This window comes from Carcharhinus amblyrhynchos, chromosome 26 (genome assembly GCF_965287045.1).
Source record: "Carcharhinus amblyrhynchos chromosome 26, sCarAmb.v2.hapA, whole genome shotgun sequence".
NCBI classification, from domain to species: Eukaryota; Metazoa; Chordata; class Chondrichthyes; order Carcharhiniformes; family Carcharhinidae; genus Carcharhinus; species Carcharhinus amblyrhynchos.
Window position 1 is genome coordinate 14,024,270 of NC_137349.1, and position 22,674 is coordinate 14,046,943.

General features: G+C 46.4%; 1 protein-coding gene across 1 annotated transcript in view; it reads left to right on the plus strand.

The window, feature by feature from the left end:
• Window positions 1-22,562, plus strand: part of LOC145358846 (SHC-transforming protein 2-like) — a 37,867-nt gene extending 15,305 nt beyond the window's left edge. Inside the window, exons 6-12 of the mRNA XM_080213178.1 lie at window positions 2,914-2,965; window positions 4,049-4,175; window positions 6,127-6,295; window positions 9,665-9,761; window positions 10,335-10,511; window positions 11,175-11,467; window positions 22,279-22,562. Coding sequence (XP_080069304.1) covers window positions 2,914-2,965; window positions 4,049-4,175; window positions 6,127-6,295; window positions 9,665-9,761; window positions 10,335-10,511; window positions 11,175-11,467; window positions 22,279-22,407 — 1,044 coding nt within the window. The 3' untranslated portion in view covers window positions 22,408-22,562. The remainder of the gene's footprint in view (window positions 1-2,913; window positions 2,966-4,048; window positions 4,176-6,126; window positions 6,296-9,664; window positions 9,762-10,334; window positions 10,512-11,174; window positions 11,468-22,278) is intronic.
• The last annotated feature ends 112 nt before the right edge of the window (window positions 22,563-22,674 follow it).

Here is a 22,674-nt window from a genome sequence, read left to right on the forward strand (position 1 = left end):
TGCTATTTTAATGGCAATGTTAACACATCAACCCTTTAACCCATCAACCCGTTAACTCGTTAACCCGTCAACCCATTAACCCATCAACTCGTTAACCCATCAATCCAGCAACCTGTTAACCCAGTAACCCGTTAGCCCATCAACTCATTGACCCATCAACCCATTAACTTGTTTTTTGAGCAGGTTTGTTCCTCCATAAAGATAGCAGAGAAAGGAATTCCAGAATCTGGGAAGAACTGAATTCTCTCCACTCTCAGCATCTGTTTAATTCAGGACAGATTTACCAAATTCTCCCATCGTTCAAGCTCCTGAAATCTCCAAACTAATTAAATGTCATGGATTAAATGGACGGCCATAGTTATGGGGGATTTCAATCTGCATATTGATTGGTCGACCCATGTTGGACGCGGGGGGCTCGAGGAAGAGTTCTTGGAATGCTGCCGGGATAGTTTCCTGGAACAGTGTGTGTTGGAGCCGACGAGGGAGCGTGCTATCTTGGATCTGGTGCTATGTAATGAGGCGGGTAGAATTAGGGACCTTGTGGTGAAGGATCCTCTTGGGGAGAGTGATCATTGTATGGTGGAGTTTCTGGTGCAGATGGAGGAGGAGAAAGTGGGTTCCCGGACACGCATCTTCTGTTTGAATAGAGGGGAGTACGGTAGGATGAGAGAAGAATTGGCGAATGTGGACTGGGGGAGCGTGTTGGAGGGAGGGTCTGTTGAGGAGCAGTGGAGGATCTTTAAGGAGATCTTTCTTGGTGCTCAGCGGAAATTTATTACTATGGTCAAAAAGGATAGTAGGAAGAGAGGTAATAAGCTGTGGATAACGAAGGAGGTGAAGGAAAGTGTTAAATTAAAAGCGGAGGAATTTAGAGTAGCTAAGCGTAGTGGGCGAGAAGAGGATTGGGAGAGGTTTAAATGTCAACAAAGATTGACAAAGAAGTTGATAAAGAAGGGTAGGAGAAACTATGAAGCTGGGCTAGCGCTTAATATAAAAAAGGATAGCAAGAGTTTTTATAAATATATAAAAAGGAAGAGGCTGGCTAGGGTGAATGTTGGTCCTTTAGAGGATGAGAAAGGGGACCTAGTGGTAGGGGATGAGGATATGGCTAAGGTATTGAATAACTTTTTTGTTTCTGTCTTCACAGACGAGGACGTGAATAATTTGCCGGGTGTTAGCGATGGAAAGGTGGTAGGACTGGAGGGTCTTAATGACATTACTGTTACTAGAGAGGCGGTGCTCGACAGACTGGAGGGGCTGATTGTGGACAAGTCCCCAGGACCGGATGGAATGCATCCGAGGGTTCTGAAAGAAATGGCGGAGGTGATAGTGGATGCCTTGGTGGTTATTTTCCAGACGTCGCTGGATTCCGGGGAAGTGCCGATGATTGGAAAACGGCTAATGTTACGCCGTTGTTTAAGAAGGGTGCCAGGCAAAAGGCGGGGAATTATAGGCCGGTTAGTTTAACGTCTGTGGTAGGTAAAATGTTAGAATCTGTCATTAAGGAGGAAATTGCGAGGCATCTTGAAGGGAATTGCTTGATAGAGCAGACGCAGCACGGTTTCATTAAAGGGAAGTCGTGTCTGACAAATTTACTGGAGTTCTATGAGGATGTGTCTAGGGCGGTGGATAGAGGAGAGCCGGTGGAAGTGGTCTTTCTAGATTTTCAGAGGGCGTTTGACAAAGTACCTCACAAGAGGTTATTGCAGAAGGTAGAGGGACATGGAGTTGGGGGTAGGGTGTTAGCGTGGATAGAGGATTGGTTGTCAAATAGGAGACAGAGAGTGGGGGTCAACGGGTGCTATTCGGATTGGCGGATGGTGACTAGTGGAGTGCCCCAGGGGTCGGTGCTGGGGCCTCAGCTTTTTACCATTTATATAGATGATCTGGAGGAGGGAACCGAGTGTAGGGTGTCGAAATTTGCTGATGACACCAAGATTGGGGGAACGGCAAATTGTGCGGAGGGTGTGGAGAGTCTGCAGAAGGATCTAGATAGGCTGGGCGAATGGGCAAGGAAATGGCAAATGGAATTTAATGTTGGCAAGTGTGAGGTGGTCCACTTTGGTAGGAAGAATGGTAGGAAGGACTATTACTTACGGGGCGAAAAACTGCAGCAGGCGACGGTGCAGAGGGACCTCGGGGTCCTTGTGCATGAGTCACAAAAACCCAGCTTGCAGGTGCAGCAGGTGGTCAGGAAGGCGAATGGGATGCTGGCCTTCATAGCGAGGGGGATTGAATATAAAAGTAGGGAGGTCTTGCTGCAGCTGTATAGGGCATTGGTGAGGCCGCAGCTGGAGTACTGTGTGCAGTTTTGGGCGCCGCACCTGCGCAAAGATATTTTGGCCTTGGAGGGAGTGCAGAGGAGGTTTACTAGGCTGATACCGGAGTTGAGGGGGTTGAGCTATGAGGAGAGGCTGAATAAACTGGGCTTGTACTCGTTAGAGTTTAGAAGAATGAGGGGAGATCTCATTGAGACGTATAAGATGATGAATGGGATGGATAGGATAGAGGTGGAGAGACTCTTCCTGCTCAAAAAAGACAGTAGGACTAGGGGGCACAGCCTCAAGATAAAAGGGGGGCGGTTTAGAACGGAGTTGAGGAGGAACTTCTTCACTCAAAGGGTGGTGAATCTCTGGAATTCTCTGCCCGTTGAAGTGGTGGAGGCTGCCTCGCTAAATATTTTTAAGACGCGGGTTGATGGGTTTTTGATAAGAGAGGGGATTAAGGGTTATGTGGAGAAAGCGGGAAAGTGGAACTGAGCAGCGACAGATCAGCCATGATCTTATTGAATGGCGGGGCAGGCTCGAAGGGCTAGATGGCCTACTCCTGCTCCTATTTCTTATGTTCTTATGTCACTCCCTAATTTTAATCGTCATGAAAAAGTCGTTGCTAATTTTATCTCTGTTCGTACAGGACACCACCGATTACGTTGCCTACGTAGCAAAGGATCCCGTCAACCAGAGGGGTGAGTATTGACTGCAGTGACTGAGGCTGTCGCTTCACATGAGCGATTGTCAAACATAATGTGACACTGAGCTGTGTGAGACCTCAGGAACTCAGCTTGGTCAAAGGGATGGGCTTAAGACACAACATGAAAGGAGGGAATTCCAGAGCTTGGAGTCCAAGGGGTGAAGGCAGGGCCAGCATTGGTGGAGAGATTGAAATTGGGGATTAGCAAGGGAGCAGAGATCGCAAAAGGCTATGGAATTATAGGATCATACCACAGAGATAGGGAGGGGTTGAGGTTATGGAGATAATTGAAGATAAGGATGAAAATTTTAATATCAAAGTATTGCAGTTCCAGGAACCAGTGGAAGTTAGAGGTCAGAGGGTGATGATTAGTCAGAACTTGGTATGAATTAAGATTTGGGGCAGAAGGTTTGACACAAACGCTGATGTTATTGGGGGGGGGGGGGTGGGGTTACAGTGGAGCCTGTTCCTGATATTAAGTGTGATTGGAACATGCATTAAAAATAATTTCATTTCTAAAATCAGAAAACTCAGATAAATTGCACGATATTCAAAAATATGACAGACTGCACATTGAATCCAACATCAGAGGGGCTCTTCTGCAGAGGGGGTCTGTAGAGGGGATTGAAGGAGGGGATGGAGGGGGATTGGGACAGGGGCAGAGGGGAGTTGGGAGAGGGGCAGAGGGGAGTTGGGAGAGGGGCAGAGGGGATTGGGGGGTTAGGCAGGATGTGCAGAGGATGGGAAAGATGGTAAGAGTTTGCATAAGGAGAGGGATTTATGGGCCTGTGGAGGGAGCCGGATGGGTGTTTGGATGGATTGCGCAGGAGCCGGGGGAGCCAGCCTGGGGCACAGAATGATCCCACTGAAGGAGCTGATGCTGGGAGATGTAATGAGAGAGCTTCACTGAGAAATTTCAAACCCAGTGAGATAAACAGTTTGCAGGAGATGGTACAATAGGAAGGTGCACAGGAAGATCCCAGCAGGTCTGGAGAGTTAGTGTCCTAAGATTGTGTCTCACCTGCCGATGTTTACCTGAATAGTCGAAATAATGGAACCTCCCTTCAATCCTCCACAGCCTGTCATATTCTGGAGTGTTGTGAGGGGTTAGCACAAACTGTCATCAGCACCATTGGACAAGCCTTTGAACTGAGGTTCAAACAATATCTCCATAGCCCTCCGAAAGCGGTTGCTCCTCTCGATAGGTAAGATTGCGGTGTTTGTGAATGTGTCTCTTGGCAGAATGAGTGATTCACAGCCTCCAGAAAAAAGTCAGACTAATGAATCAGGTCATTATATTCACAGCTGTCAGCCCTGTCTCTGAGCTCCTCCCCTCACTGGGGTACAGGATCCCCCTCCTCTCCTGAAGGCACTGACTCTCACTGGGGTACAGGGTCCCCTCCTCTCCCGAAGGTGCTGACTGTCACTGGGGTACAGGGTCCCCTCCTCTCCCGAAGGTGCTGACTGTCACTGGGGTACAGGGTTCCCCTCCTCCCCTGAAGGTGCTAACTCTCACTGGGGTACAGGGTCCCCCTCCTCCCCTGAAGGTGCTAACTCTCACTGGGGTACAGGGTCCCCCTCCTCTCCTGAAGGTGCTGACTCTCACTGGGGTACAGGGTCCTCCTGCTCCCCTGAAGGTGCTGACTTTATTTGGAACCATTCTCATGAATCTTGCTCTCTAGTGCCCTCACCACCTTTCCTAATGGGTGTTACCCAGAACAGAACAGTGCTTCATTGAGGCCAAACCAGTGTTTTGTAAGGTTTAACACAATTTCCTTGCTTTTGTACTCTACATTTCCCCTGAGAAAGTTCAGGATGCTGAATGCTTTATTTATCTCACTCTCAGTTGTGTCAGCTTCAATGATTTATGCACATATAGACCCAGGTTCCCTCAGCTTCTTCACCCCGCATTGGTGAAGTCAAAACAAAGGCTCATAGACTTGCTGAGAAGCATTACTGACATTATTCCACATCCACACCCTTGCGTTGCAGCTACTCCCCGTTTGTGGTGTTAGTGACCAGATCAGAAACTGTTCTGAAGTTAGACTAGACCACAAGGGTTTTCCTAGTTTGGTGTTAGCGTGAGGATAAGGTGTTTCACTCCAAGTGTGATTCTATTGACTCCCTAGGAAGGTTTTATTAGAACAAACTTTATTTAACAATACAGTTTAACTGTAACAAATGAATAAGCTTAAACTTTACTAATTGAAAAGCTTAAACATGACAAGATACAATTTTTAACTGCTAACCTATTGCTTTTATTCTAGTTAAGCAATATTCCTCATTGACTTAAAGCCTCTTCAAAATCAGTTAGCAGATAATACAGGCTTATGTGTTTTTATAATTGTTAACAGTCTGAGAGCCTTTGAACACCGCTGGATGGGGAGAGATAGAGAAAGAGCAAGAGAGAGACAGCCCCAAACAGCAGCCTCCAGAGAGAGAGAGACTCTTACTTCTTTCAGAATCAAGCAGAAACTGCTTGCGTTTCCTTGTAAGCTTAACTCCTCTCATTAGCATATGATCTCTTGCCAATGAACCTAATTAAATGCTACTCTGAGGGGAAAACCGAAAGAAATAAAAATGCATTAGCTCAGATTAAAACAAACACCCCATTATCTCGGGTCAATTGTTCTCCTGCATCCACAGCACGGAGCTGCCTGGTTTTCAAACAGATTGGCAGTGGGTAAATAGAGCTGAATTTTAAACATACCCCTCACTAGAAACATATAAATACTTGTTTTAAAGGCACAGTATCATCACAATGTGCTGAAATAACCAGCACCTGTTTTGCTTCACAATGTAATGGATATAACAAATCTCAGCAATGTAATTGATAAGACATTCACACCCTTTATTCTAAACTGCCTTTTCTGATCTTCCTCCCAAAATGAATCATTTGCACTTTTCTGCATTAATCTGATCTGCCACCTATCTTCCCACTGCACCAACTTGTCCATATGCTGCAGAGGTTCTACACTCTCCTCTTCACAGATCGCAGTGTTTCCCTGTTTTGTATCATTTTGAAATTGTGTTCTGTGCCAAGGTCTTGGTCACTGTGAATCAAGAAAAGCCAGGGTCCTAACAGATCATCAACATTTTGCCTGAATATCTGTCACCTCAGTTGTAACATTTATTTCTTCCTTGGGTTAATGATAGGATGACTGGTGGTGAGGAATCTGCCTGGGGTGAGGAGGACGAGGTGTCGGAGCATAATTACTATAACAGCATTCCAGGAAAGGAGCCTCCTCTGGGAGGTATTGTGGACGCTCGGAACAGACAGTGGAACGTTCAGACACAGGAATCCAGGCCAGCAGGCACGGTGCAGGTCAGAGTCTGTCCCTGATTGTCCACTGCACGGGTCTGTTAGTAACAACCTCCATACCCCTTATTCACATCATTCCCTGTGTCAGCAAAGCCTGAACCTGGGGTCCATGTGGAGCAGCTGGTCTCTGGTAGTCTGTCCCTGGTTCACGTGGCAATAGTAGTCATGATGTGGAGATGCTGGTGTTGGACTGGGGTAAACACAGTAAGAAGACTTCTTACTCATGTGGCACCCAGTCAGTCAGTGTCAGCAGGATATTCGGCTGGCTGAAGCCTCGCAGTGTCCTGCCCCTTAGCCAATCTCATCGTAACAGGCTGCTAAATATTCAGCAATTCTTCCAAGGGACCGTTTTTGGAACAAAATGAATTTTAAATGTAAATTATCTCCAACACATCTGTGGAATTTTCTAAAATTTCTGGAATCTCCTGCACTGGTTTGAGGAACATTCCGCGAGGAGCCAGCTTCACCCACACAGCTGACCAGGCTTCCAGATCAAATTAAACACCAGGGTCCAGAACATCCAGATTCTCCAGTGTCGCGTTTTGAGTACCTCCCCAGGTACTCCCTCCAGGGGGTTACTCTCCCCACATCCCTCCAGGATGTTCCCATGTAAGTGTTTACCTGGAAATTGTCCAGAAACCCTAACTTACCCTGGACAAATGCGCTGGGTTGGGACCCATCTAACAATGCGATTTAAATCACTAACTTTGGATGGTTCTGCCGCTTTTACCCTGATTGTTACTCTGAAAGATTTAGAACGAAGTCACTCCTAACTCCAGAGTAACTATTTAAACACCCAATCTCACACAGCTAGTGCTGTAGAAAGGGAGTGTTCCCTCCTCCCCAGTTACTCTGTGCTGCTGGGGGTGATCTTTCTGCCCCTGTCTCACTCAGCTCGTCTGAGGAATGTTGGGCTGGAGGGGTTCAGGTTGAGAGACATTCCCAGAATGGGGGTCGCAGGGCTTTGAAAAGATTTGAACTCTTTTTCAGCTTGTCACTTTAACTCTTTACACTCTTTAAACTTTTTAAACTCTCTGGGAGCTGGTTAAAAGCTTTGAACTGAATTGTTTACTTTCACTCTCGTGGTCTATTACCTTTTACAAGCTGTTTGATTGATGGGTCTAGGCTGTTTCAAAATAGGGATTATGTTTATTTGTTTACAAAAGCTCTTTCATGGTCCATTAACTCTGAAGTGCTCCCTTGTTTGAGCAAGTGTTCAGTGTAACTGCAGTTAATTTTCATTGGGATTTCCCCTGTGATCCTAGCTCAGGCAGGTGCTCTGAACTGAGCCTCTTCTGTTTGTACAGGAGGTGATATTCCACTTTGCAAGGTTGGCAACACACAAAACATTCAGGCTCCTCTCACAGCTACTCTGTACAGAGTCAGAGAGTTGAACTCAATCCCCCTGGTGTTGCTGTCAGTGGCATGGGGGAGCAGGAGCTTCTAATCTGGGTGGGAGGGGGTCCACAGAATGAAGGTTGGCAGCCCCAGGGGCTGTCAGTATTTCAGTCAGGGAGAGCTGCACTCTTTCCTCATGGGGGATGTGTAACCTTGGCATCTTCCTGCCTATCTTCTCCCTCTTTGTGAGAAACCTTCTCCTCTGGGACTCAAAGAAGACATTTTGACCCAGATAGCTGGCGGTTCAGTGGGTGGGGGTCTATAGCAGCTGCCATGTGTGAGCACCATATCGAGCCAGACAGGGTGGTGATGAGGTATGCTGGGTGGTGCTGAGGGAGATGCTGGGAGGTTGGGTATTGAGACGAGGCCGGGAGTGGACCACGGGTGACAGACAGGAATGATGCCAGGAGGAGACAGATGGTGACTCACCCTTGCTGTGTGTAGGATGCCATTCATTTCCTTCCTTTGCTGGATATCCTGGGATGATGGGACTGACGTACAAGGAGAGATTGAGTCGGTTAGGATTGTTTTCGCTGAGCCCAGAAGAATGAGGGAGGGGGGAATCTCAAAGAAACCTTAATTTTTAAAAATTTTTCATTTGTGGGATATGGGCGTGACTGGCTGGCCTGTATTTATTGCCCATCTCTAGTCACCCACATTGTTATGGTTCTGGAGTCACATGTAGGCCAGACTGGGTAAGGACAGCAGATTTCCTTCCCTAAAGGATAGTAGTGAACCAGATGGGTTTTTCCGACAATCGACAATAGTTTCATGGTTACCGGTAGATTCTTAATTTCAGATATTTTTTATTGAATTCAAATTCCGTCATCTGCCTTGAAGGGATTCAAACCTGGGTCCCTAGAACATTAGCTGAGTTTCTGGACTAATAGTTGAAAGATAATACCACTGGGCCATCGTCTCTAACAGGACGAGACAGGGTAGAGGGAGGAAGGATGTTCCCAATGGTGGGGGAGTCCAGAGCCAGGGGTCACAATCTGAGAATAGAGGGTAAACCATTTAGAGCAGAGAGGAGAGAAACTTCTTCACCCAGAGAGGGTGAGCCTGTGGAATTCACTCACATAGAAAGCAGCTGAGTCCAAAACAGTGAATGTTCTTGAGAAGTAGTTAGGTATACTTCCTGGGACTAAAGGGATCAAGGGATATAGGGGGAAGGGGAGATCAGAAAATTGAATTTGATGATCAGCCATGATCATAATGAATGGTGGAGCAGGCTTGAAGGGCCAAATGGCCTACTCCTGCTCCTAGTTTCTACATTTCTATGAAAACGAGTGTGGGTGAATCCTATTTGCACAAAGCAGGATCTACGCCAGAGTGTGTTCCATTTGTGTAATAATCTGCTCTCATCACATTGGGCTGGAGTTTATTTTCTCCGGACGATGTTCTGATGGAGCGGATTCTCTCCCATTATAGAAGCTGCCTGATTACCAATCAAATTGCTTTGGTCTGATGACTGGGTGAACTGATTGGGTAATGATGCATTCTGCTGCATTCAGTAATGCTTTCAGAACATTGCACCCAGAAACACTGGAGTCAAATTCACCCTTTCCCAATTCTGAGGGTCACATGATGGAATTGTTAACTTTATACAGACCGTGACCAGGAAGTGGGGGGAAAGCCCTGTGAAGGAGTGTTTCGGGGGTCTCTGTGTCTCCTGTCTGTTGGGAGAAGTGATTTGTTGCCTCAGTTATTGTAGGTTTTAATAAAAGTTTCTCAGTTCTGGGTTAGATTTGATATTAGGCTCCTGACATCTTGGTTCTTAAAATTCCCCTCCCCAATCATATTGGTGGTGTAATAGCTCACTGAAGGTTGTGAACCGGATAATTATCCAGACTTTCTCACATCTCCGATCTGGATTCTCAAAATTGGACATAAACTCAGACCACAATTCGTTGTTAACCTTTGACATGTTGTGTGGGTTTTCATGGAACTCCCCTTTGATTCTTTTCATTACAGCTCAGTAATCTAAAGAGAGAATATGAGAAAGAGATTCACTCAAATGTTCAGGAGAACATCAAGAATCACACTCAGGAGCTGGGACAGTCCGTTGCAGGTCAGAGATGGTCCATTTTTGTAACCTTTGGCAGTTGCCTGAGTGAAGGAACACAGCCCCAGGCGATGTAGCAGAGGGAATGTGTCACTCATTCCCCATTCTCATTCCATTGACACGGTTTACACTCTTCCACGTTGAGCCCCATTCAGTCTGTGGGATATTTCACAAGGAACCCAGTGCTGCCTTTGGTGAACTCACTCACTTTGGTGAAACACACACAGTTCCCAGGAATGGCCCCTATTGAGTAGGGGAGGCCAAACCAATGTGTTTCACCTCCACCCAACCCCTTACTATCCAGAGCTCTGAGGCTGATTGTAAAATCCAAACCCACATTTCAGCTATAATGCAAAGTGTAAAGCTCAGAACCACTTATCCCCTGAGCCAGTCACTTGGCTCCAGGAAGGAACTTCCACCAATGTTTTCAACATTTAAATTCTGCTCAGTGAGAATGAGCCTGACCCCCCTCCCCCGGACAGACTGATCTGGGGCCTCAGTGAGATCAGGCCACTTGTTGGACAGCCGCTTCCCCGTTACCCGATGGCGCTGACGACACATTGGTATTGTCCATTACAGGAATGTTCAGTGACGGATACCTTCGACCTTACGGGAAATCTGCGTGTGAGGAGCACCTATACGTGAACACCCAGTTTGTTGAGCAGGGGGAATGGATTAGCAGTGAGCTGAGTGCAACACTGAACGGCGCAGCAGGGGACATGGCAGAGAGTCCCGAGAAAGACGTGTTTGACATGAGTAAGTATTTCTCGACACATTTGGTTCCATTGACCCATCCATCAGCCCTCAGTGCTATGAAGGACAATAGCTCTGAGGCTGGGATTAAACCACTGCCATTCACAGTGCTTGCCGGGTACTCTTTGCCTTTGGTAACCTCCTGCAGCACCACACCCTGTCGAAAATCTCTGCACTCCTCCAACTCAGCCCTATTGGTCATTCCCGAATTTATAATTCCACCATGGTTACGTGTATTGGCCGTGCTAAATCCTCCCTCCATGTACCAGAACAGGGTCGCAGTGTGGTGACTAAGGAATTTTCACAGTAACTTCATTGCAGTGTTAATGTAAGCCTATTGTTACACTAATAAATAAATAAACTAACTAATAACCTTCAGTTGCTTGGGCCTGAAGTTATGCAATTCTCTAGCTAAACCTCCTGTAACCCCCCTCTTCTCTCTCCTCCTCTAAGATGCTGCTCAAACCTCTTTGGCCATGCTTTGGGTCATCTGTCGTGACACCATAGTGCTTGGTTGAGTCACACTCCTGTGGTACGCTGTGTGATATTGTGCACAGGTCTGTCTGTGGGACTCGGTGTGAGTGCGTTAGGAGCTCCCTCAGAGTGTGAAAGGAGCTTGTTAGTGTTACAGCGCGCACTAACTCACCTTCATTCTTTCTACCAAAGGGCCGTTCGAAGATGCCTTAAAACTGCACGATGCCAAATCCGGCAAGTGTAAAGGTCGAGGAACAGGTATCTCGCGGTTACATTTTGGCACAGCCAGGGCCACGGAGGAGGAACAGTTAAAGCAGCAATCCTGGTATCATGGGAAAATTAGTCGGAAAATAGCTGAGAGGCTCCTGGTGTTGGATGGAGATTTTCTGGTGAGAGAGAGTCTGACAAGCCGTGGGCAGTACGTCCTGACTGGAATGCACAACAACCAGGCCAAGCACCTGCTACTGGTCGACCCAGAGGGAGTGGTGAGCAACAGGGGGTGGGGGAGGGGGGTGTTCGTGGGTTAGGGAGGATTCCTGTTGCCCATGGCTGTGTAATATCAGCTGTGAGAATGTTATGGGGGTGGGGAGGGGGGGAGGTGGGTTAGGGTGTGGATGGCGGGGGAGGGGTGTTGGGTGGGGCAGTGGGTGGTGTTGGGGAGGATGATGCCTCTGTGATCAAATAGTTTTCTGACATTCACTGCCAGGTGCAATGATAAAGAATGGCTTCCCAGCCAAGGTGCCTCCCACTCTCCAGGTATGGGGGTAATGGGGCGGGGGGGGTGGGGGTATTGGATGAACATGGTATCCAGCTTCTTGGTACTGCTTTTCTTGCTGTGAGCCACCTTGATGCTCTCTGAGACCCAGGGTGAGCTGTGGGGTGAGGAGATGGGGTGGCGCAGTGGCACCGTGGTCAGCACTGCTGCCTCACAGTGCCAAGGAGCCCAGTTCAATTCTCAGCTTTGGTCACTGTCTGTGTGGAGTTTGCACGTTCTCCCCGTGTCTGCATGGGTTTCCTCCGGGTGCTCCGGTTTCCTCCCACAATCCAAAGATGTGCAGGTTAGGTGGATTAGCCATGCTAAATTGCCCCTTAGTAACAGGGGGACTAGCTAGGGTAAATGCATGGGATTGTGGGGATAGAGCCTGGGTAGGACTGTGGTTGGTGCCGACTTGATGGGCCGTATGGCCTCCTTATGCACTGGAGAGATTCTGTTCTAAGGTTTCGGGGTTTAGCGCTCCCGCCTGTAGTTTGTTTGGATGTTGGGGGAGCAGCGAGGGTTCCAGCATCCTATCTGGCTGTGGCATGCTGGCTGGAAGCTGCAGTGTCGACCAGCTTAACCATCGCGACAGTCAGAGGAAGAAGCTTCTCAGAAAGACGGGTGCTCTGCTGCCACTTCCAGTGGAGAGATGTGGGCAGTGGGTTGGTCCAGTAAACTGGGGATTTTCCAGAAGCAGCAATGATAATGCAGAAAATACCAATCAGTTGACATTTCTCTGCTGATTGGTATTTCCTGGGCAGAGTAAAATTCCTCTGAGCAAATGTTCCAGTTCACATTCTGTAACTGCCTCTGCTTCTTGTTTCTGAAAGACCTGATGCAATGTTTGAGAACTTCTACCTTCACTCGCTATAGAACAAAGAAAATTACAGCACAGGAACAAGCCCTTCGGCCCTCCAAGCCTGCACTGACCATGCTGCCCAACTGAACTAAAGCCCACAGCTATGCTTCATCTTCTTCATCTCTTTCCTCTTTGTGAGTGTAATGTTTTCCCAGTGTCCTGTTTCTGTCAGTGGTAAACGGCACAAGCTTTCGGAATGCTGTTCCTTCGTCAGGTGAGTGAAGGAATGAAGGAAGGTTCCTGATGAAGGAACAGCGCTCCGAAAGCTTGTGGCGTTTACTATCAAATAAACCTGTTGGACTTGAACCTGGTGTTGAGCCTTCTTACTGTATTTACCCCAGTCCAACGCTGGCATCTCCACATCTATCGGTGTGGCCATCTCTTTCTTGTGTCTCTCACTTTGTCCCAGAATAGTGAACATTCCGGAATCTTCTCTGAAAATTGGGTCATTGGTTTTTTTCAGTACAGCATTACGTTTATTTGGTTTTGCTCCCTGATGTTTCCTTGGGATAAACCCACACCAGAGGAATCCTTGTCTTGTGTGAAGGTTCTTCAATACTGTTTCCTTTTAATTGTGAAGCACAAGTACTTTGTCTTGAGTTTTCTTCACTGGAGTCTTGTTGAGTTTGCTCTGCCGCTCAGGGCTTTCTTTATTTTCTCCTCTTGCTGGAGGAGAACAGGCTGTTTTTGAATCTGATTCTGAAGGACAGTTAGGAACAGGATTAGGCCATTCAGCCACTCAAATCTGCTCCCCCATTCAATTTGACCATGGCTGATTATCTACCTCAACACCACTCTCCCGCACCAGCCCCACTTCTCTTGTATCGTATCCGGAACTCTACTGATTTCAGTCTTCAATGTATCAACAAGAAGCAAGAGAAGACCATTCAGCCCCTCGAACCTGCTCCGCCATTTAATAAGATCGTGGCTGACCTGTGGATTTGTCTCTTTTAATCCACAGGTGTCAGTCCACCTTGTTGTCAAACGAGGGGCATGCACATGGTGGGTCGTGCGTGGGCTGCTCTTGGAGGTTTTGAGAGTGGCCTAGTACTTCGTGTCGTTGTGTGTGCTTAATCCTGGACCAGCAGACGGGCACCACAACAGCTCAGTGACTATCACTGTTTGCTGTGCAGATACATGGATTTGGGCCTGTGTCTGTGGGAGTTTGCGCATTCTCCCTGTGGTTGCGTGGGTTTCCTCCGGGTGCTCCGGTTTCCTCCCACACCCCAAAGATGTGCTCTTAGGCTGATTGGTGTACCAAATTGACCCTACACTGTTCTCCCCTGGATCTGGCTACATTAGGGGTACCATTCACATATACATGGGGCAGGGTAGGTGTAGGAAAATGCTTTGTTGAAATGGCGGCGCGGGCTTGTTGGGCCAAAGGGCCTGTTTCCTGTGCTGGGTTGTTCTTTGTTCTTCTTTGTTCTGATAGTGACCTCAAATCCACATCCCGCCTGCCCCTGATAATTCATCACTTCCTGAACAAGAATCTATCCACCTCTGCCTTAAAAATATTCAAAGATGTTTCCACCAAGTTCCAAAAACTCAAGACCCTGAGAGAAACAAGAATTCTCCTCATTTCTGTTTTCAATGGGTGACCCCTTACAAACCAAAAGAGAAAATGCTGGAAAATCTCAGCAGGTCTGGCAGCATCTGGAAGGAGAGAAAAGAGCTGATGTTTTAACTCCAGATGACCTTTTGGTAAGGCAAAGAAGGCATTCAAAGCTTTGACAAAAGAATCATCTGGACTTGAAATGTCAGCTCTTTTCTCTCCTTACAGATGCTGCCAGACCTGCTGAGATTTTCCAGCATTTTCTCTTTAGGTTTCAGATTCCAGCATCCGCAGTAATTTGCTTTTATCCCTTATTTTAAACAGGAACCCTGTGTTCTAGATTCTCTGACAAGACGAAACATCCTCTCCACATCCACCCTGTTAATACCCCTCAGGATCTTGTATGGTTCAATCAAGTTGCCCCTTATTCTCCTAAACTCCAGTAGACACAAACCTAACCCTGAGTAACCTTTTCTCATAAGAGAACCCGCCCATTTTAGATATTAGTGTAACCTTGACTGAACTGTTTCCAATGCATTTACATCTTCCCTTAGATAAGGTGACCAATACTGTACACAGTACTCCAGATGTGGTCTCACTAGTGTCCTATACAACTGAAGCATAGCCTCCCTACCTTTGTATTCAATCTTTGCAATAAGTGATAACATTCTATTAGGTTTTTGAATTACTTGCGGTACCTGCATACCAGCTTTTTGTGATTCATGCCCTGGGACATGCAGATCCCTCTGCACCCTCTCACCATTCAGATTTTCTATTCTTCCTGCCAAAATGGACTATTTCACATTTCCCACACAATCTTCCATATGCCAGATCTTTGCCCACTCATTTAACCTTTCTATATCCTTTTGTAGACTCCTTACGTTCTCTTCACAATTTACTTTCTTACCTATCTATGTGTCATCAGCAAATTTAGCAACCATTCCTTCAGTCCCTTCATCCAAGTCATGTACATAACTTGTAAACAGTTGTGATCCCAGCACTGATCCCTGTGACACAGCACTCAGCACATTCTGCCAACCTGAAAAAGACCCATCTATACCCACTCTTTACTTCCTGTTAGCCAGCCAATCATCTAACCAGGCCAGTTTGTTACCCCTACACCAGGAGCTTCTATTTTCTGCAATAATCTTTGATCTAACACCTCTCAAATGTCTTTGGGAAATCTAAGACCAGCACATCCACTGGTTCCCCTTTATCTACAGCACAGACTATTTCCTCAAAGAATTCCAATAATTTAGTTAAACATGATTTCCCTTTCACAAAACCATGTTGACTCTGCCTGATTACCTTGAGCTTATCCAAGTGCCCAGCTATAATTTCCTTAATAATAGCTTTGAACGTTTTCCCTGTGACAGATGCTAGACAACTGGCCTGTAGCTTCCCACCTTCTGTCTCCCTCCCTTTCTGAATAAATTACATTTTCTATCTTCCAATCTAATGGGTCCGTCCCTGAATCTCGCTTCTTTGAAGGCCTACGGATGAAGTCACTTGGATTTGTTCAATGATTGAGTTTCCACAGCCCTCCAAAGATTCTCCACCTCAGAATGAAGAAATTCCTCCTCCTCTCAGCCCTAAATAGCCTCTTATTATGAGACCGTATCCCCTGCTTCTCGATGCCCCAGGTCAGGGAAATACCTTATCTACAGCTGCCTTGTCACACCTACAAGAATTTTATAGATTACAATGGGGTCACCCTGCATTCTTTGAAACTAATACAGTTTCAAAGACTCCTACTATACTCCTTATACACCTATAACTGTGTGGCCAAAATTAACCTCCAATTTGATTTTCAAATTTGCTGACGACATCACTGTAGTGGGTCGGATTTCAAACAATGAGGAGACAGAGTACAGGAATGAGAGAGAGAGAGAGAGAGAGAGAGAGAGCATCTGGTGAACTGGTGCGGCAACAATAATCTCTCCCTGAATGTCGACAAAACGAAGGAGATTGTCATCAACTTCAGAAAGCGTAAAGGAGAACATTACCCTGTCTACATCAATGGGGACAAAGTAGAAATGGTTGAGAGCTTCAAGTTTTTAGATGTCCAGATCACCAACAACCAATCCTGGTCCCCCCACACCAGCACTATTGTTGAGAAAGCCCACCAACACCCCTACTTTCTCAGAAGACGAAGGAAATTTGGCATGTCAGCTATGACTCTCACCAACTTTTACAGATGCACCATAGAAAGCATTCTTTCTGGTTGTATCACAGCTTGGTATGGCTCCTGCTCTGCCCAAGACCGCAAGGAATTACAAAAGGTCGTGAATGTGGCCCAATCTATCACACAAACCTGCCTCCCATCCATTGACTCTATCTACACTTTCCACTGCCTCGACAAAGCAGCCAGGATAATTAAGGACCCTATGCACCCTGGACGCTCTTCCACCTTTTTTCTTCAGGAAAAAGATACAAAACTTTGAGGTTACATATCAACCGACTCAAGAAAAGCTTCTTCCCTGCTGCTGTCAGACTTTTGAATGGACTACCTTGCATTAAGCTGATCTTTCTCTACACCCTAGCTATGACTGTAACACTCTCCTGCACTCTTTCCTTTCCTTCTCTGTGAACGATATGTTTTGTCTGTATAACACGCAAGAAACAATACTTTTCACTGTGTGCTAATACATGTGACAATAATAAATCAAATCGTATTATAAGCCAATCCCTCCTGCCAGACATCACTCTGGTGAGCCTCCATTGCACTCCTTCCATTGCAGCTATATCCCTCCTTCAATAAGGAGACCAAAGCTGTACACAAAACTCCAGATGAGATCTGCAGCAAGACATCTTTACTTCTTTACTCAAATCCCTGATGATGAAGGCCAATGTCCCATTTGTCCTCCTAATTATTTATTGCACTTGCATGCTGGCTTCTAGTGACTCAGTAACAAGGACATCCAGGTCCTTTTGGACATCCTCACTCCCCAACCTCTAACCATTTAAGAAATATTCTGTTGGGATTCCTATACTATTTGCCCGGTTTTCTTTGACAGTCTGATGGTCATCCATTCATTTCTACCTCTATGCTCCTAGTAAGAAGTTTCACAAAACCAGGTTAATGTCCAATGGGTTTATTTGGAATCACTCACCTGATGAAGGAGCAGTGCTCCGAAAGCTTGTGATTCCAAATAAATCTGTTCATTTAACCTGGTCATAGAGTCATAGGGATTTACAGCACGGAAACAGGCCCTTCGGCCCGACTTGTCCATGCCACCCTTTTTTTATAACCCTAAGCTAATCTTAGTTGCCCGCATTTGGTCCATATCCCTCTATACCCAGCCTACCCATGTAACTACCTAAATGCTTTTTAAAAGACAAAATTGTACTTGCCTCCACTACTGCCTCTGGCAACTTGTTCCAGACACTCACCCGTCTCTGTGTGAAAAAATTGCCCTCCAGACACTTTCGTATCTCTCCCCTCTTACCTTAAACCTATGCCCTCTATGACTCTCCTACCTTTGGGAAAAGATATTGACTATCTAGCTGACCTATGCCCCTCATTATTTTATAGACCTGTATCAGCTCACCCCTCAGCCTCCTATGCTACAGAGAAAAAAAGTCCAGTTTATCTAGCCTCTCCTTGTAACTGGTGTTGTGAGACTTCTTACTGTGCCCATCCTGATCCAACACTGGTATCTCTACCTCTATGCTCTTAACCTGTGGTGTGACCACCCCTCAGAACGTGCTATTGGCCTGTCTGTCAGCCTCGTAGATGTGTCACAGTGACTCCAGCCACTACCCAAGCGCTGAAACCCAGAACTCGGGTTTCTGTAGCTGTGACATTTTCTGTACAGGTGGTCAGCTGGGTATCATTCATAGCTACCCAAATACTACAGGAACTTATTCCAGGGAGCAAGCTGCCAATGCCTTTACTTTACCAGGGTTAACTTTATTTTACTTTTTTCATTTTTGTTCGCTTATATTAATGTTATTTTACTTGGCTTTAACTTAATGAACCTTATAACTACTGATAAATATTACTTTCACTGATAAATTTAATTACTACTTAACACACTTTACTAGTTGCAATCAACCTTAACGAACTTCTTTACAATGTGTCCTGAATTCTTATTGTTATGACATTGAGGTTGGTCTGTTGGAATATGAACTCCCTGATTAATGAGTGGGTCAGCACGGTGGCTCAGTAGTTAGCATTGCTGCCTCATAGTGCCAGGGACCTGGGTTCGATTGTGTGGAGTTTGCACATTCTCCCCGTGTCCACGTGGGTTTCCTCCGGGTGCTCCGATTTTCTCCCACGGTCTGAAAGATGAGCTGGATAGGTGCATTGAGCCAAACAGGCGCCGGACTGTGATGACTAGGGGAATTTCGCAGTAACTTTATTGCAGTGTTAATGTAAACCTTACTTGTGACCATTGAAAGGTGTTCCTGATTAAGGAGACAATTGATGGGCCAATCGGGAAGTTTTTCCTTATATTTAATTGGGAATGTCAATTCCTCTGGCACTCCCAAAGGCAGACTGCTGACTGCGAACACTCTCTGCCCTGCTGTTGGAATTGTAAATAAAGGGAGTCAGGTGAAGGGACTTTGCCTCTGATGACTTATGACACTTATGTGAATGGAATTCACTGCTCACTCAGTCTATGTCTTATTCAGGACCAGTCTCTGAATATGCATCCTTTAGCTGCTCTTTCAACTGTTTATTTACTGTTTTCTCACGCTGCATATCAGTGTACAGCTTTGTCATTGCAGATAGCTCCAATCACAACTTGTCCTGAAATAGCCCATCATAACTGCTTATGTTTTTCCAGAGACACACATTAGATCATCAAAGAGTTTTCCAAGACATTAATCTTTTGGAATATCTCTGTTGTCTGTTGCACCTGACTGTGTTTCAGGTTGATTTCTCCACACTCAGCTGTGCAGTGAACATTCTTCCACGAGGCTTCTCCTTGTTGTTCCCTCCCAGCTGCTGGCACAGTCCTGGAAACATCTATATCTTTGGAAAGGGAATCATTTGGGACTTCCGACCCTAGTGTCCCATAGAGATATATTACTGGAGCTTCCAAAGAGTTCTGTGCCTCTTTGGCACCCTCACGTGGTTTGTTTGAGTATTGTCTTTAGCATTTTTACCCTTTTGTTGGGGACTTTCTCTGTCTCCTCCACTTGAAAATGGAAACATTTGTCAAAGTTAGAAAGGTTTAGCTCACCCTTGCTGGGCTCTTGGCACTGGGCGATGGCGCTGGGCTCTAGATGATAGTGCTGGGCACTGGGGTCTGCTGCTGGGTGATGGGGTTGGGCAATGGGTGGTGGGCATTTGGTGCTGGATGATGGGGCTGTGTGTTGGATTCCAGATGCTGGGTGCTGGGACTGGGCTCTGGATGCTAGGTGATGATGCTGGCCGATGGGTGATGGGCAGTGGGGCTGGGCGATGGATGCTGGGCAGTCGGTGCTGGGTGATGGGGTTGAGTGCTGGACACTGGGTGATGGCGCTAGGTGATGGGTGCTGCACATTCATGCTGGGCAATGGGACTGGGTGCTGGGGGATGGGTGATGGGGCTGGGTGATGGGTGCTGGGCAATGGGGCTGGGTGCTGGGCAATGAGTGATGGCGCTGGACGATGGGGCTGGGTACTGAGCGCTGGGCGATACTGCTGGCCTCCCGGGAGATTCTATGGAGTGTGAAACTTTGCTGATGGATTTTCTCCGTGTTTTCTTGGCTGGATTCTGAGTCTCTTTCACTCGTGAATCTGTTGGAGATTTACAGCTGTCTGGTGCGGTTGAGGGTTTTTGTTGTCTGGCTGTTGCTATATTATAAAGCTTTTGGTTACAGAATGCATCAATTAAAGAAATTTTTTGTCGTTTTTCTATGTTTACAATATTTTTATGAACGAATTGTAATTGTGGACATTCCGAGCGATGTCTCCATGTTAGTGAAGGATCACTTTTGGACCAGTGACCACAATGCTATTGGTTTTAAGATAGCTATGGAGAATGATAGGTCTGGTCCAAAAATTAAAATTCTAAATTGGGGCAAGGCCAATTTTGATGGTAACAGGCAGGAACTTTCAAAAGTTAATTGAGTGAGTCTGTGAAGGCAAAGGGATTTCTGATAACCGCATGCTTTCAAAAGTGTGTTAACTAGGGTTCAGGGTAAACACATTCCTCTTAGAGTGGAAGGCAAGGCTGGCAGAAGTAAGGAACCCTGGATGACTTGGGATATTGAGGCCCTGGTCAAGAAGAAGAAAGAGGCACATGAAGTGCATAGGCAGCTGGGATCAACTGAATCCCTTGAAGAGTATCGAGGGTGTAGGAGTAGAGTTAAGAGAGAAATCAGGAGGGCAAAAAGAGAACACAAGATTGTTTTGGCAGATAAGGCAAAGGGGAATGCAGAGAGCTTCTACAAATATATTAAGGGCAAAAGACCAACAAGGAAGAGATTAGGGCCTCTTAAGGATCAACAAGATCATCTGTGTGTGGATCCACAAGAGATGGGCAAGATCCTAAATGAATATTTCTCATCAGTATTTACTGTTGAGAAACTGTGCCTCAGGGATCAGTGCTGGGTCCACTGTTATTTGTCATTTATATTAATGATTTGGATGAGAATATAGGAGGCATGGTTAGTAAGTTTGCAGATGACACTAAGATTGGTGGTATAGTGGACAGTGAAGAAAGTTATCTCGAATTGCAATGGGATCTTGATCAATTGGGCCAGTGGGCTGACGACTGAATGGCTGATGGAGTTTAATTTAGACAAATGCGAGGTGATGCATTTTAGTATACTGAACCAGTGCAGGACTTACTCAGTTAATGGTAGGATGTTGGGGAGAGTTACAGAACAAAGAGATCTAGGGGTACAAGTGGAAGTGGAGTCACGGATGGACAGAGTGATGAAGAAGGCATTCGGCATGCTTGGTTTCATCGATCAGAACATTGAATACAGGAGTTGGAATATCTTGTTGAAGTTGTACAAGACATTGGTAAGGCCACACATGGAATACTGTGCACAGTTCTGGTCACCCTATTATGGAAAGGATATTATTAAACTAGAAAGAGTGCAGAAAAGATTTACCAAGATGCTACCAAGGCTTGATGGATTGAGTTCTAAGGAGAGGCTGGATAGACTGGGACTGTTTTCTCTGGAGCATAGAAGGCTGATGGGTGACCTTATCGAGATCTATAAAATAATGAGGGGCACAGATCTGCTAGAAAATCAATATTTTTTCCCAAAGGTAGGGGAGTCTAGAGGGCATAGGTTTAAGTGCGAGGGGAGAGATACAAAAGTGTTCAGAGGGGCAATTTTTTCACACAGAGGGTGGCGAGTGTCTGGAACAAGCTGCCTGAGGTAGTAGTAGAGGCGGGTACAATTTTATGTTTTAAAAAGCATTTAGATAGTTACATGGGTACGATGGGTATGGAGGGATATGGGCCAAATGCAAGCAATTGGGGATTAGCTTAGTGGTTTTAAAAAAAAAGGCTGGCATGGACAAGTTGAGCCGAAGGGCCTGTTTCCATGCTGTAAATTCTGACTCTATGTCTGACCAATGCAACCTTGGCTGGGTCCAGATTCCTCACTGAAGGGGCAGTGCGCAGTCCCACATTCACCCAGCTATAAACCAGACCCTTATACTACACCTTACATTTCTTTACTCAGAGCGGTTGGGGTGTGGAATGCACTTCCTGTTGTCATAGTGGGGTTGGAAACTTTAGGAACTTTCAAGCGGTTATTGGATAGGCACATGGAGTACACCAGAATGATAGGGAGTGGGATAGCTTGATGTTGGGTTTGGATATAGCTCGGCACAACATTGAGGGCCGAAGGCCTGTACTGTGCTGTACAGTTCTATGTTCTACCTGCCTCACTCCTCCCGTTAACCACCCTATCACCATCTCCCCACCCTCCCTATCCCCAGTCCACCCCCGACTTCACCCCCAGACTCACCTTGTCACCCTCAAGCTGTCCCAACTTCCCCACCCTCCTCATCCCCAGTCCACCCTCACCCCGCCCCCACCCTCCCCAGTCCACCCCCACCCACACTTTATCACCCCCCCCCCTTCCCCATCCCCTCGCCTCCTCCATCCCCCCCCACTCACTTCCTCCACCTCTGCCCTGTGGCTCTAACTCTGTTGATTCTGTGCAGGTTCGGACGAAGGACTTACAGTTTGAGAATATCACTCACCTGATTAATTATCACTTTGAGAGTGAGGTTCCCATTGTCGCTGCTGAGAGTGAAGTTCATCTGAAACAGATCATACCAAGGAGACACTGAGTGTGGCTGTAAGTGTCACTGAGCCTGCCTTAGAGACTAATTGAAGAGGAAGGTGTTTGAGAGAGAATCAGAGGGTTTATGACATCATACAGCAACCTCCCTGCTTAGTGTTCCCCAGAAACTGAATCCTGGGCTTTCAAATGTGGCCTCTGGGACTGGGAGAATCACAGACACGTTTGAGATACACAGACCGGGAGATTAGGGATAGGGAGGGATGTAGGGGCTGGAGGAGGTTACAGAGATAGGGAGGGGTGTAGGGATTGGAGG